At 37.0% G+C, this 15,404-nt stretch overlaps 2 protein-coding genes and 1 long non-coding RNA gene across 3 annotated transcripts; 2 read left to right on the forward strand and 1 right to left on the reverse strand.

Annotated features, from left to right (window-relative positions):
- Positions 1-4,876: 4,876 nt before the first annotated feature.
- LOC149104738 (uncharacterized) lies at positions 4,877-7,106 on the forward strand. Its single transcript, XM_089271339.1, has 3 exons — positions 4,877-4,889; positions 5,300-5,559; positions 6,957-7,106. Exons 1-3 carry the CDS (start codon positions 4,877-4,879, stop codon positions 7,104-7,106), a joined length of 423 nt encoding a protein of 140 aa, XP_089127465.1.
- Positions 7,107-7,178: 72 nt separating this feature from the next.
- Positions 7,179-10,614, forward strand: LOC149104739 (uromodulin-like). Its single transcript, XM_089271340.1, has 3 exons — positions 7,179-7,263; positions 7,409-7,537; positions 8,608-10,614. The coding sequence occupies exons 1-3, from the start codon at positions 7,179-7,181 to the stop codon at positions 8,976-8,978; spliced, it is 585 nt and encodes a 194-aa protein (XP_089127466.1). The 3' UTR covers positions 8,979-10,614.
- A 76-nt stretch (positions 10,615-10,690) lies between these two features.
- On the reverse strand, positions 10,691-13,729 carry LOC149104740 (uncharacterized). The gene is made up of 2 exons (XR_016201298.1): positions 13,446-13,729; positions 10,691-12,604 (listed from the first exon to the last, which is right to left on the reverse strand). It is a non-coding gene; the product is annotated as an uncharacterized LOC149104740 (long non-coding RNA).
- Positions 13,730-15,404: the final 1,675 nt, after the last annotated feature.

Here is a 15,404-nt window from a genome sequence, read left to right on the forward strand (position 1 = left end):
GGCAAACTAAACACATCTGTTGCGTATTTACCTCAATTCGCCTTAATTTAGGTCACGTTAACTTCAAATACCTCAATTAATATGAGTGTTAATTTCCTTTAGAAAATGGACCTTCTAAGAACTGCACTTTAGTAAGTTTGGTTGCGTGTTTTATTATGTATTTCTAACAGCCTTTGAGCGAATCGTCTTTAAATAGAAACGTAAACTCCTCGAAGCACGACGTCAAACTGTGCAAACAAACAACTGGTCGCATGATGAACACTTTTCCTTTAACACACGTAAATCTAAAGTGCTTGTACTTTAAAATCTCTATCTTTCTCGTTCTTTGCTTGTTGGAGACTCCAAAGATTTTTGGGAAGAAGGAATTATAGCCTTTTGCATGAGACAAGGGATAATTTTCAGTTACTTTAATGGAAAGTGATGTCTTGAAACTATCAACAGAAACTTGATATCAAGGGGCAAAATTGCATAAATTTAAAGTTTTAAGGCATTGGTAGGAAGTGTAAACTGTGATTAGGAAATCTGTCGTCGTTTACTTTATTGAATCTTGAGTAGCTTTCTCTCCCAATAGTCTTTCACATGTCTGGGTATTCAACATGTACACTTTCTCATTGTAGAATGTACAAATTTAAGGGCAAACACGCGGGATGAAAAAGGGATATCATTAACGAAGGTTACCGTCTCAATAAACTATATATGATGTTCAAAAAAAATAACATTCAAACAAATGAAAGTATAACAATAAAATATCTAGATGCAAGACTAAATAGCGGAAATATGAAACTGAATCATCGCTGCGTTCAGTTTAAGAAAGAATGTTATTTCTTAGAAGGAAAACCGAAATTTGAGAAATTTATTTTCTTCGTTGATCTGAGGTTTAACTGCAGATAATTTATTCTATCAACGCTTGAGGACAGTGAATAAGCGTAACGACCTTAACCATGCCTTTTATTTCGATAAAAAGCAAAACAAAACAAAACAAAACAACTAAAACTCAAACTTTCACTAGAGTGGTTCTCCTTCAAATGTATTCAGTAACCAACCTACATGTAGGTAAATAAATTAACTAAAGAACCGTATTCTATTTACTCATTAAAAATGCACAATCAGAGCAGAAAGTTTATATGTACTTTGTGGAGTGCACTCTCTTGTCAAGTGAATAAGTAACATGATTGGTTTACGTCTGTTATCTGAGCACTGTTTTAAATTTAAGCCATATCATGCCATCTTTCATTAGTCGTTGTTAGCTTTTGCTGGAGCTTAATTCGACAAGACATCAGTGGTGATTACTCAATACTGTATTGACTTGTATCTGAGTCTTATTAAGTGGAGACATCCGCCGCAAGTTAAGAATGAGTTTCTCTCTGCTTTTCGTTCTCGTGTCATGGATTTCAGTAATCCCTTGTCCAACTCGGGCGCAGGGTGAGTTTAAAAAAATTTCCTCTTTACCTGCTTTGTATTTTATAGATGCTATCTTAATTTCTAAGTCAGCGTTCCACAGTTTGGTTAAAGATGGCTGTTAAAGGATTCTTGATAATTTGGGAAACGAATCTTTAGTCGGAAATTATACTTAGACTAATATGTTCGAATAAGCATCACATTGTTTCCATTCTGTCTTACACTGAGTCAGTGCTGTATCTCTCTGTACTGCATTTATCCTGGTAAGCGCGGAGGTATGACGAGAATAAAGGAAATCAAGCGAAGCATAAACTGATATTGTCACAATAGTCTCCCAATTTTTGAAAATTAAGTGATATGTAAGCAAGCCTATCTACTTCTCTTCGTGATCGAGGGTTAGTCTGTAGTCCACTGGTTGAATCGGGAACCAAGACATTCGCTTATGATCTCTGATTAGCCGTAGATTTGGAGGCGATGTGATAGAATGCTACACCCGTTTGTCTTCATAACCAGGTCATTCAAAAAAGTGCCGCATTGTCATGTAAAACGAGGAATTGAGACAAATCTTAAACTAGGTTTACCTCTAATACATAAAAAGGCAAATGACAACAGTTTGAAGAAACCATGTTTCCTTGATTAAAGGTTAAGCTGAGCATTTTCCTCTTCATTGGAAAGTGTGTCTAACAGTTAACTAGAGGTGCTTACTGTAAATCCTTGGACAGTCACTCAATCTTTTTAAGTCTAATAAACAATATCTCGTATGAGATACGTGCGTCATTTGAATACCATATCATGTATACGATACGTGCATCAGCCGTGTTTACCAAATTCAAATTACTTCAATTTTCTTATCTTGTGTTTTAAACCTGATTTTACTTTGTGATACATGTATGTACGGCTCATGCTTTTTATTAAAACAGTCCGTTTCGTAGCGCGAGTAGAATAATCAATTCTGCAATTTTTTGGCCTGTAGATCGAAACTCACAAAGATTTCAGAGGAAGTTGCTGCTGTTTCTCAAAAATCACCCAAAAGCCAGGCAAATTTTTGAGCAGACAAGAGAACTCTGATCTGATATTTATTTGTCCGGTTTGGTGTTCGTTCATATACAAGCCTTCCTTGTGAAATGCGATACAAACACAGAACCTGAGAAAGCGCTGTTGACATTGTGATGGCACGAGTAAAGAGAATTAATAGTTTGATTTTTCTTCATTTTCTTGCATTTTTTCCCCAGGAAAAGGAATTTAAAACATAGTATAAATTAACTTGAATTCAAGATCGTGCAGTGGGTAATAGTCAGGTGCTTGAATATGTATGATAAAAAGAGGAAATATAAGGAGTGTTAACGCGCGCAATTCAAGGAGTGTTAAAGCGCGCAATTTAATGAGTGTTATAGTCTGGGATTTAAGGAGCCTTAAAATGCGCAATTTAAGGATTGTTAAAGTGCACAATTTTAAGAGTCTTAAAGTGCGTAATTTAAGGAGTGTTTAGTTGCACAAATTAAGGAGCCTTAAATTGCGAAATTTCTAGAGCCTCAATGTGCGTAATATAAGGAGCCTTAAAGTGCACAATTTAAGGAGTCTTAAAGTGCGCTATTAAAGGAGTCTTAAAGTGCGCAATTTAAGAAGTCTTAAAGTGCGCTATTTAAACAGTCTTAAAGTGCGCAATTCAAGGGGTCTTTAAGTGCGCTATTTAAGTTGTGTTACAGTGTGCAATTTTAGGAGTCTTAAAGTGCGTAATTTAAGAAGTGTTTAACTGCGCAAATTAAGGAGTCTTAAATTGCGCAATTTCAGGAGTCTTAATGTGCGTAACATAAGAAGCCTTAAACTGCACAATTTAAGGAACCTTAAATCGTGCTATTTAAGGAGTCTTAGAGTGCGCTGTTTAAGTAGTCTTAAAGTGCGTAATTTAAGAAGTCTTAAAGTACGCTATTTATAAACAGTCTTAAAGTGCGCAATTCAAGGAGTCTTAAAGTGTACTATTTGAGGAGTCTTAAAGAGCGCAAGTTAAGGAGTGTTAAAGAACGCAATTGAAGAAGTCTGAAAGTACATACGTTAAGGAGTGTTAAAGTGCGCAACTGAAAGAGTCTTAAAGTGTTTAATTTAAGGAGTGATAAGCGCCCAATGAAACTTGAAACTAGATATATTACGTAAAGCATTTTTTGGTGATTTTACGAAAGCTTTAATAAAGAAGACTTGGCCCAGATACTGATAATGTTACAAATTGTTTCTGTGGTTCAGGACCAATTTACAGAAACACTCGTGAAAGTATCAGAAAAAAGCTGGATAGGAATACAGAATTTTATCCTATTTTTCACCCACAGTGTAGCGACTAAAATGGTCGTGATTCTCATCAATATCCACCGCTAATTTAAAATAACAATACTGTTAGTAGAGGTTGTTTAAGCGCAAATTCTAAAGAAAAGGTTTGCCGGGGTCTAGACCCAATAGTAAAAGTGTTATCGAATTAAATGCGAATTATTTTGTAAAAAATTGCCAAAGATTAAAATCGATGATGATGTAAATCCGACATAGACGTCGTGTCTCGTACTAATTAGCCATTTCCAAATTTAAGGCAATCTAATTTCTCTCTTGCAACACGGAAATTTTCTTGAAGACTTGATCTGACCTATCAGTCAACAAAAGCTAATATTTGGAGGGGACGGTTCCTTCTTCTGCCGTTGAGCGAAATTTCGGGTTCCACAACTACTAATTTTTTTAAAACTAAACCTTAAAAGCTTGATCGGCACTCTCTATTGTCAGAATATTAACAGGCTGTCTAAATAGACAGTTGGCAAAAAAACAAAAAAAAACAAAAAAACATGGGTATTATGTTGAAATACCTCCAAATTCTCACAAAGACAGTAACTGAGAAATGTGTGATGCTTAGATAGGAGAATTTACGCTTGATATCGGCAATGAGAAGATTACAAAACAAGCCGTCACTTGCACTACGTTGTTCTCTAATTATTACTAAATTACGACTTCGAGGTGTCCGGTCTTCTAAATATTTGTAGTTTGCTATTTCATTTAAACACCGAGTAAGTGATTTAAGCATCAGGGTGGAATGTGTAAGAAATAATTCACCTGAGGTACGAGTAGCATGTAAACAAACACTTTGTACTGAGATTGTCTACATCGTGTTGGAAGCTTCTGTTTGACTGTTTTAAAATTCTTCTGAAAAATTAATTATTTCTAACACATTACATATGGAAAAAACAGTTGAAAGTACTGGTAAAATGAAACTAATGATATAATTTTACCTGCGTTTGCATTATTTCTTTGAACTGTGAAATTTATTTTATCTAGTTCCCATAAATAAGATGTTATCAGTGTTATTCAAGGTACCTAGTTGATATATCTTTAACTTTAAGAAAATGTAAAAGGGACTGAAAAGTACCTAAAATTAATCTGGTCCACTTAAAACTGAAATTTCTCGATTTACTATCGTATTTCGTCGTAAATTCTTCATAAAAAAGCGATGACACTGAAAGGTGAACTCGGAAATAAATCATGCAGTTATCATGGATCCTCACAAGACTTAGCAAGCGGGAAAGAAAATTGCGAGTACACTCTTAGCTCCCCTTTAAAGAAATTATTTCATATATATTTGGTATCACAACAATAACGAACCGGTTAGAAATTATAGTTTTACCGATTTGTTTATACAAAGGTCTGGCAAAAAAATCAATCTCGTGCGTGGAGAGTAAAGCGAAATAAAGATATACTGCATGTTGATAGGAGATACTATGTACATAAGCCCTCATCGCTCACTCCTAAATTACTCTGTTCTTTAAAATGTTTGAATATTTATTTTTGTCTCAGACTTTAATTATAAAAGCCTGTTTCAAATTTTCCTTTATTTATTATAAGCTCTAGATAAACATGTTTACATTTTTTTCAGATGGAGGACGTGAGCTGTACTTTCCAGCCCACTATTTCTATGCTGAGAAACGTTTAGTGAACCACTGGATAAAGACCATGATTGTCAATGACTTGGACGAGTGTGAATACCGTTGCTACCTGGATGCAAACTGTGTCAGTCTTAATATTAAGAACAAAGATCCCAACGGAACACATGAATGTGAGCTGAATAACTCCACTCACTTGGAGCACGATGGGAATCTGACGGACAACCAGCTTTACTATTATCGTGGCGCCGAAGTAAGTAACCATGACATTTTTAACCTTGCGCCCTCGATTGCTTTGTTAGATTGTATATTACCACCGGGAGTCCTCACTCACAAACGTTTGAGGCTTGAACAAGTAATGAGAACAAGCAGGCCTTAAGCCAGAGACAAGAAGCGAGCAGGACTCGGAAGAGAACACAATTCATCCTTGTAGGGAGGAAGTGGTTGGGGTTGGCAAAAGTCTATAGCTGAAAAGAAAACAATGTAAAAGAGAAGACAATTGCAGGATAATGCTGACCTATACATATCCAACCAGCGTATACATTTATAACGAATCATCCCACAGCTTATGACACAGTTAACGTTTGGCCAACTGATTTTAACCCTTTTTTCACTTATTATTGCAGTCTGTTGATAAACAGAAATTTATTAGGCGACTTCTTTTGTTTCAAACACGAGTAGTATCTTTCTATTCATGCAGGAAAAACAAACACCGGAAGCTTGAAGTTTGTCGAGCTAACTGCCAATCAATTTTAGAATATTGCGATCGATATAAGATACTGTACTGCAACAAAATACTCTTTAATAAGGCTAAAGAGTCGTTTTCGTTATAGGTTTCATGCAAATTTTGGTTAGAATTAGGCGATACGCCCAAAATATCCCAGTATTTTATCACAAATGAAATGGCTTAGATCACACTCGGGTTGTGTTTAATAATACCTCCTTTTTCTTCCGCATTTTGTCGGGTAACAGAATTTCAGTTTAAAAAGTAAAGAAGAGCTGTATCGTGTCATTCGAAGATATCTCATTCGTAAATAACCTTGCGCGTTCTTAATTTCGCGAGGTTTTATTTCGCGACTTCAGGATATGGTGTTAAGAAAAGAACATTAAAAATCGCAAAAGTACGTCGAGAAAGGTCAAAATAACACTTGATGAGGCAATTACTTGACTTCGTAAATTGATTACCGTAGCTAATTTCGCGAGCGTTTTTTGCGAGTCTTAAAATTCGGAAAAAAACACGAAAATTAATACTCGCGAAAAAACTGAGAGCGCGAAAAAATATGGGAACTTTAACACCAGATTACGTAAGAAATAATCCTTGGCTAATTTTAAATGATGTTTAGTCACGGGTTCGTTGGTAATCGGTTGATTATTTTTCCCTGAAAATATCCAGTCTTTATGTGGTCTTGCTTTCAACTAATTAGCATTCTTCCTCCGATTCACCGTCATCTTCAGCTTGTAAATTCACAAAAACCTCTTTAGTACAGTCATAAAATTTCCATTTGTAGGCTACTTCTGGGGAAACGGGATCCTCGGATAAGGAACTGGGAGATTAAAACAATGGGAAAGCTGTGAAATTAAATGTACTTGTGAAATTTGTTTTCCCGCAGTCGCGAAATAAGCTAACTAATTTTTGTTACTTTGATTTAGAATCATTGTGGAAAGCCCCAGGAGAAGTGCCAAAACAACGCAACTTGTCTGTCCGGTTTTACAAGTAAGAAATATCGATGTGTGTGCAGTCCTGGTTTTGAGGGCGAAAACTGCGAAGACGGTAGGTATAAAAGATATCTTCGGTCGTAACAAGAGAAACCAAAAAAACATCTTATCTTGTAGGAACTTTTAAGCAAGCCAAGAGATATTATTATGCTAAAAATGACTTTCCATGTGTTACTACAACGAAAACCCAGAGGGTGCTTCTGTCCACCTACTCCTCCCTTGCACTACGGTCGGGGTGCGAGTGAGGAAAAATAGCAGAGCATGACTCACAATGCTTAACACACAGAGTCAGTTTCAAAAACCGTTGGGTTAGGAAACCGACGGGAAAAATGACATATTTGACCGTTGGCTTAAATATAATAATTATATCACATTCTATTTCCCAGATATCAATGAATGTGATGCACAGAACGACCCATGTGCTGCCGTTGCTAACTCTAATTGCAGTAATAAGCAAGGATCGTACTATTGCAAGTGTGAAGATGGATTCGTAAAGAACGGTGCAACCTGTGAAGGTGCAATGTAATTTGGTTCATGAGTATCTTTACGTTGCTTAAAATTAGTTGCAACCTGTCCGTAAGGAGTTGCTATCCGCTCCATCCCCCATTATGTGTAAGACACACCTCATTTTCGTATGCTCGATGTTGGACTGGAACTACAATCGTGGACAAAAGTCCTTGGGACACTTATGTAATATAACGAATTATCTGTGTTTTAGAACTGAAGTTTGTCACAAAAAAAAAAAAAAAACAAAAAAAAAAAAACGCTGCTATATCCTTTAAAAGCGCGTTGCTGTCCACCCTCCTCACTCAACACAATGTTGAAAATCGGCTGAAATTTGAGGTACTAGTTTTCAACATTGTATGGGAGGTGGGGGGCGAGGTTAGGCAGGTGAAGTCGTATTCGCCTCTGGCGTGTGAGCGAAAGCGCCAAAAGAGCAAATTTGTCCCAAGACTTTTGTCCATGATTGTAGCTTGTGACTGCGGCTAATGCGGGGAGTATTTGCAAATGCAAATGACTTTAATCTCTTTTTAATGATATTTCCCCACAAAGCCTCCATTCCAAGCTACAACCATGGTCACAAGCGTTAGAAATCGTCATTCTTTTCGCATTTTGCACCTCCCTACCCCTGTGTAATGTTGACATAACACTTAAGTCCAACACAAGTTTGCATTATACCATTTTCCAGCATTGAAAGGGGAATGAGGCTGACACTCATTCTGTAGATATAACGGTTATAAGTTCATGTTTTGGCAAATTTTCCAACACAATTTGTCCATGATTGCAGTTGCAGTCCAATACCGAGAATACGAAGATGTTCTAATAGTACACCTCTTCCTATTTCACGTGATTTACACCAATCGAAATTTAGTTCTTTTATGTATTTCATACGCCAAACGAAAAGTCGGAGAGCATTAAAGACGCTAGAGTTTCTCTCGACTGCACATCTAGCAACTCTATGATGCACGCTAAAGCATGAATCAATTCTTAATTACGTATTCCATTGATTTCCTTTTTTCGTACTTGTTCAAATGTCTTCTGCGTTTATCACATATTTATTTACACATTTCTGTATTTCCTTTAGTTGATGTATGTCACTGGCAAAATTACAAAAATCTGACAGATGCAGAAAGAAAACATGACTACGTAAAACAAGATCAAGAGGAAAAATGTGACGACAACCTCAATGGCTGGTACCGCTTCCAAGGAGCTGCAGGCACAAAAATGGTGACCACATGTCCACCGACGGACCGTTGTGATGCAGTCTATCCTATCTGGTTGAGTGGTGGTCATCCTACAGTGGCTGAGGGTAAAGTCACAAGAAAAGTCTGCATTAATAATTTTGCCTGTTGTGCCATACCAGTCTTCATTCAAGTAAAAAACTGCGGCTCCTACTATATTTACAAGTTACATGACCTAAGGCATTGTCCCGCCCGTTACTGCAGCACTGACTAATCCAGTTACAAATGCCCTTACTGTAAAACCTAGACATTGAGTGACAGTTGTATACGTTTACTTTTATTGTCTTTTTTTTCTTTGCGATTACTAACAGGCCCGGGTACCCGAAAAACAAGCAAATGGAACTCAGAGAAGGAATTTGCTTAACATTAGACCTTTTCCGACTGGGCGGTTTTTTGCCCCATTTCAGACCATGTGATGAAAGTCTTCAGAATTCTTCCTTTCAAATTTTCAAATTGTCCCGTGTATGCGAATAAATAACTTTTAGATGGATAAAAGAACAATTCTCTAGAGAATATCACGTGGTCTGTTATGGGAAAACAAACCACCCAAGCGAAAAAGGTTTATTATAGACAATATTATATTGTGGGGTGATGCCTCAATGCTGGACCTTTGCAGGCTCTGTTCGACCGTCGCTTACGGCGTACAAGTATTTCTACACAGACTGTTTCATGTTGTAGAAATCATGGGAGATGAGGGGCACGGAAGGGGAGACTGCAAGCTACGCAGGAATTTTTTTTAATGGATTTTCTTTTTATTACCAATTGTATTCTTACTATAAAACTGTAGTACTATAGTACACGTGACTCTACACTCACTCGAATGATGTCGCGCGGAATGAAGTATATCATGTACAACACTTTACTAATAATACTAATTTAGAGGCATTCCAAAGATCGTTCAATGTCAAGATTGATAACATTCAGCCTGAGTCGACCATTTCAGACTCAAGTTGTTAACCAACCATGTAACCAACGAACGACCAATAAGAACATGCTTCGAGCAATAAGGCTTGTTGTTGCATCAAACCGGACGAAATTCGAGCTCCATTACAATGTCTCTGGAGAGTTTTTCACCTCTTTTCTTATCATTAGTAGCTGTTCCGTAATATTCACAATGCGGTAAAAAAGTATGCACCCATTTCTAGATTTTTTCCTGAACGATGGCCACTTCCAACTAAATCCTTTTCCTCAAACCAAGGGTCCAGTTGGAACATTTGAGGTATAAAAAGCATCGTTCAGACTGCTCTGGCATTTTTCTATTTCATTATTAATTCCCTCGATGCTAACTGGAGGGCAGAAGAGCGTGAATTACGTTTTCGTAGACCATAAAAGTAAGCGCACAAGCTGGAGTCACTCTGAAAAACAAAAACAAAAAAAATATTAATAATAAGGACAGACAGTTGCTAGTTGCTTCTTTGATTGTTTATTGACTTCACAATGTAGTTTCGAGTTGGCTTGTTTGTTGGTAATATCTTTTTTTCGTGTTTCCCAGTTTTCGTTTTTCTTTGTTTGTTTGTTTGTTTGTTTATGTTTGTTACTTTGCTTGTTTGTTCCTTTGCTTGTTTTGATGTCTATTTCCTAGTTTGCATGCTTGTTATCTTGTTTTAATGTTTGCTTTTATTTCTTTGTTTGTTTGTTTGTTTGTTTTGTTTTTATTTCGTTTTCCATCTTGCTGCTTTGTTGTCTGTGTTGCTTGTAACATTTAATTATTTTTGCTCTTTCTTTCACTGGTGTTTTTGTTTCAAACATTGTTAACCACGTCAAGTGAAAGAGTCGTTGAATTATTACGCCTTTAAAAAACATGCGAATTCTGCAGCTCAGGCAAACCTCAACTAAGTTTTTAATATATATATATATATATATATATATATATATATATATATATATATATATATATATATATATAATAAACAATGGTAGCAAGACTTCAATTCATCGTTTTATTGCGACAACGCTGTTTCGTATGGTCAAAGGATGACCACACTCATCAGGCAATATCAACGAATGACCGTTAAATTTCACAAACTGGCAATTAAAAGCTAACTTTAGGTTGCTATGAGATATAAAAACAGTTGCTATGATATGGAACAACAGATGCTATATAACATTGAAAAACTGGCAATAAATAAAAATAATAATAATAAAATAAAAAATAATAATAATAAAATAAAAAAAATAAAATAAGAATAATAATAAAAAGTAAAATAAGAATAAAAAAGTGAAGCAGTTGTTATGGGATTTAAAATCTGAAATCTCGTGTTGCTAAAAGAATGCGTTACTTGCTCACAAAGTTCTTGAGTAGGTATCTGTTTCTTTGGGGGCACGCACTTGCTAGTTCGTTTCGCTTGTTCAAAGTACACAAACTCTTCTTACAGATGATCACGAATTTTTCAAAAAGACATAAATTACATTTGTTAGTAATGTTGCTATAAGGTCTGCACTGCTTAATGATTCTCCACTTGATGGTAAAAGGTTTGTTGTTGCCTTTGAGTGTCCAAATATGTTTAGAAAGCTCAGTTTCGTTTCTCTTGTTTTGGTGTCGAAAGGATGCTGTGTGATTCCTGTAGCGCTCTTTAAAATTTGTGGCGAGGCCAACGTATGATTCTGATGACGTTTGTGTTGTGACTGTGGCTTGGTAAACTACATTTTGTGTGAGGCATTTTCCGTCCAGCGGGCATTGATCCTTTTTTCTGCAGTTGCATTCTTTGGCGTTTGTTTGTGTTTGCGACTGGTGGTAATCTGATAGTAGTGCTTTGTTGTGTGACGAGATGATACTCTTCATGTTAGGCATGTAGGAGTAGCTGAGCTTCAGTGTGTGCTTGTTGAAGATCTTGTGTAGGGGGTGTCCGTTAGGGAAGCATCTGTCAATGATGTTTAGGAACTTCCGTCCCAGGTTAGTTTTCACGTTAGCATTCCATGGGGGGTTGTACCATACGATTTTTCTTTGGCGATTTCTGTTGCGCTTTGGCTGTGGTTTATACGTGAGCTTGTGATTGTAGCCGCTCTCGTCAAGCGCTTTCTGGTACGGCGGAATCGCCTCGTCGAAAACTTTCTGGCTAGATGAGATGCTGGTCAGTCGTTTGTTGATGTTTTCTGGAATGTTCTTCAGTAGTGCGGGTGGGTGATTACTTTGTCGGTGAACGTAGAGGATTTTGTTGTTGGGTTTCATGAAGGGTTTGTAAGATCCACTTGTAAGGTCTAGGGTTACGTCTAGGAAGTTTACCGTTTTTTTTGTTTGCTTCGATCGCCCAAGACCTTAAACTTGATGACCGCATTGAAGTTTCGCGAGCAGAGACGCATTCATAACATTAAAAGACCACAAGCGTGATTTCACAAACAACCCAACATGCAGACTCATAAATCCCACAAAATCAGAGATCGGCATAATCAGCAAGCACATTTTAGACAACATAAACAAAGAAATAATCAAAGTAACAAAAGCGAATCTATGGAGAAGTACCTCAAATGTCATCGAATGGTTTCAAGCAACCCCAAACAAATCCCAACACGCGTTCATAACTTTCGATGTATGTGACTTCTACCCATCCATTTCCGAGCAGCTTCTGAAAAAGGCACTTGACTATGCATCCCAATTCACGCACATCACTCCGCAAGACCGCCACATCATCACACACGCGAAAAAATCACTGTTGTATCACCAGAACACGGCATGGGAAAAGAAAAACACCAGCAACTTATTTGACGTGACGATGGGCTCATGTGATGGAGCCGAGACATGCGAACTCGTCGGCACCTACATGTTGTCCCTCATCACACCGAAACTTAAAGGCCAAGTTGGTCTCTACCGTGACGATGGTCTGGCAGTGTGCAAAGCAACACCTAAACAAATCGAGAAAACGAAACAAGAAGTCAGTGAAATTTTCAAGTCAAATGGCCTCAAAATCACCATCGAAGCAAACAAAAAAACCCGTAAACTTCCTAGACGTAACCCTAGACCTTACAAGTGGATCTTACAAACCCTTCATGAAACCCAACAACAAAATCCTCAACGTTCACCGACAAAGTAATCACCCACCCGCACTACTGAAGAACATTCCAGAAAACATCAACAAACGACTGACCAGCATCTCATCTAGCCAGAAAGTTTTCGACGAAGCGATTCCGCCGTACCAGAAAGCGCTTGACGAGAGCGGCTACAATCACAAGCTCACGTATAAACCACAGCCAAAGCGCAACAGAAATCGCCAAAGAAAAATCGTATGGTACAACCCCTCATGGAATGCTAACGTGAAAACTAACCTGGGACGGAAGTTCCTAAACATCATTGACAGATGCTTCCCTAACGGACACCCCCTACACAAGATCTTCAACAAGCACACACTGAAGCTCAGCTACTCCTGCATGCCTAACATGAAGAGTATCATCTCGTCACACAACAAAGCACTACTATCAGATTACCACCAGTCGCAAACACAAACAAACGCCAAAGAATGCAACTGCAGAAAAAAGGATCAATGCCCGCTGGACGGAAAATGCCTCACACAAAATGTAGTTTACCAAGCCACAGTCACAACACAAACGTCATCAGAATCATACGTTGGCCTCGCCACAAATTTTAAAGAGCGCTACAGGAATCACACAGCATCCTTTCGACACCAAAACAAGAGAAACGAAACTGAGCTATCTAAACATATTTGGACACTCAAAGACAACAACAAACCTTTTACCATCAAGTGGAGAATCATTAAGCAGTGCAGACCTTATAGCAACATTACTAACAAATGTAATTTATGTCTTTTTGAAAAATTCGTGATCATCTGTAAGAAGAGTTTGTGTACTTTGAACAAGCGAAACGAACTAGCAAGTGCGTTCCCCCACAGAAACAGATACCTACTCAAGAACTTTGTGAGCAAGTAACGCAATCTTTTAGCAACACGAGATTTCAGATTTTAAATCCCATAACAACTGCTTCATTTTTTTATTCTTATTTTACTTTTTATTATTATTATTTTTTTTATTTTATTATTATTATTTTTTTATTATTATTATTATTATTTTTATTTATTGCCAGTTTTTCAATGTTATATAGCATCTGTTGTTCCATATCATAGCAACAGTTTTTATATCTCATGGCAACCTAAAGTTAGCTTTTAATTGCCAGTTTGTGAAATTTAACGGTCATTCGTTGATATTGCCTGATGACTGTGGTCATCCTTTGACCATAGGAAACAGCGTTGTCGCAATAAAACGATGAATTGAAGTCTTGCTACCATTGTTTATTATCTATACTGCTCCTCTCAGAGTCGAGCGCTCTATAAATTTATTCTGTTCAAGTTCAAGAAGTATATATATATATATTTTTTTTTTTTTCCGCTTCTGTCAATAATAATGACAAGGAGGTAAGGAGATAAGATACAGAGACCGCTTACTAGCGACAACGGACATTTTTCTGTATCTCAAGTGACAAGTTCATACACAAAGTTGACCGCGTTTTACAAACACTAGTTATCTGAGCACTGCAGATTTTCATAATTATGCACCAATTCTAAATGAAAGCTTTTAATTTCACTAAACTTACTATAATAAATGAGTATTGACGCTCTTGCACTTGACAAGGGAACTTTAAATTGAGTGCGAGACATTTGTATATTTGTTCTTCAGTTACATAGATTAAGTAGATATTTTGGAAGTATATTTTAATTCAGTAAATTTTTATGTATATAATTTTAGATAAGATGGGTTTATACTCAATACTTTGCCATTTTTTTCTGTTACAATAAATTGTTATTTAGAACGTCCTCGATTAGCTCTGTTAAGCTAAATACATCGGCACTGTGAAATAAAGTTATGATTTATTTACACATCGACAAAACATGTGTTCGCTAAGTCTATTATGAGAACCCGGTTAATACGGACACCCGAGTAATGTAGATACTTCTGCGTATCTGTTCCATGGTGGTCTACAAAAACCTAACATGCACGCTGTACTGTGACGAGCAGGAGGCTGACCGGTTGTCTATTTACAAAGTGTGAAGAGGTAATAATTACCTCTTCACAAATTATTTCGCGACTACCAAGAACAAATCGAGTATAACATGTAGCAACATAGAGGACTTCAACGCAAAGCATTTAGATTACCAAGCATGCTGCTTTTTTTCAAAAAACAAAACAAACCAAAATCGGTAAATGAAACCTTAGGAGGAATTAATGCATTTGCCATTTGGAGAAACTAAACTGTAGGTGACAGTGAATGACAAAGTAAATATTTTTCTGTTGGTATGAAATGCAAGTGGGTCGCTTAAGACTAATTTATTGAGACTTTGGTTGTAAGGTTGGTTGGACAGTTGGTAAGCATGGATCTCAGCTTCAGTACTAGTTTGAAATTTTATTAACACCAGTTTATATCTGAAGGTCTGTGAATGCTTTAATTACATCTAACCAGCAGAGGTTGATGTACTTGCACTTGGTTGGGGAATTCGTTCCCAATTTTTCCCGCTGGGTTTTAGGGTTTTGGAATCGGGCAATTACGCAAGCTTTATCAGCTGAGTGCTACTTTGATTCAATTTTGTTGTGTACCTTACAGCTAGTATATTATTTGAGTCATGTAAGGCTGCACGACAGGCAGTAAACATTGCGACAATTCCTGAATACGAGTCGCAGATATAAATAACAAATCACA

The sequence above is a fragment of the Orbicella faveolata genome, unplaced genomic scaffold, assembly GCF_042242905.1.
Source record: "Orbicella faveolata isolate gen_17 unplaced genomic scaffold, um_ofav_v1 contig_34, whole genome shotgun sequence".
NCBI lineage: Eukaryota > Metazoa > Cnidaria > Anthozoa > Scleractinia > Merulinidae > Orbicella > Orbicella faveolata.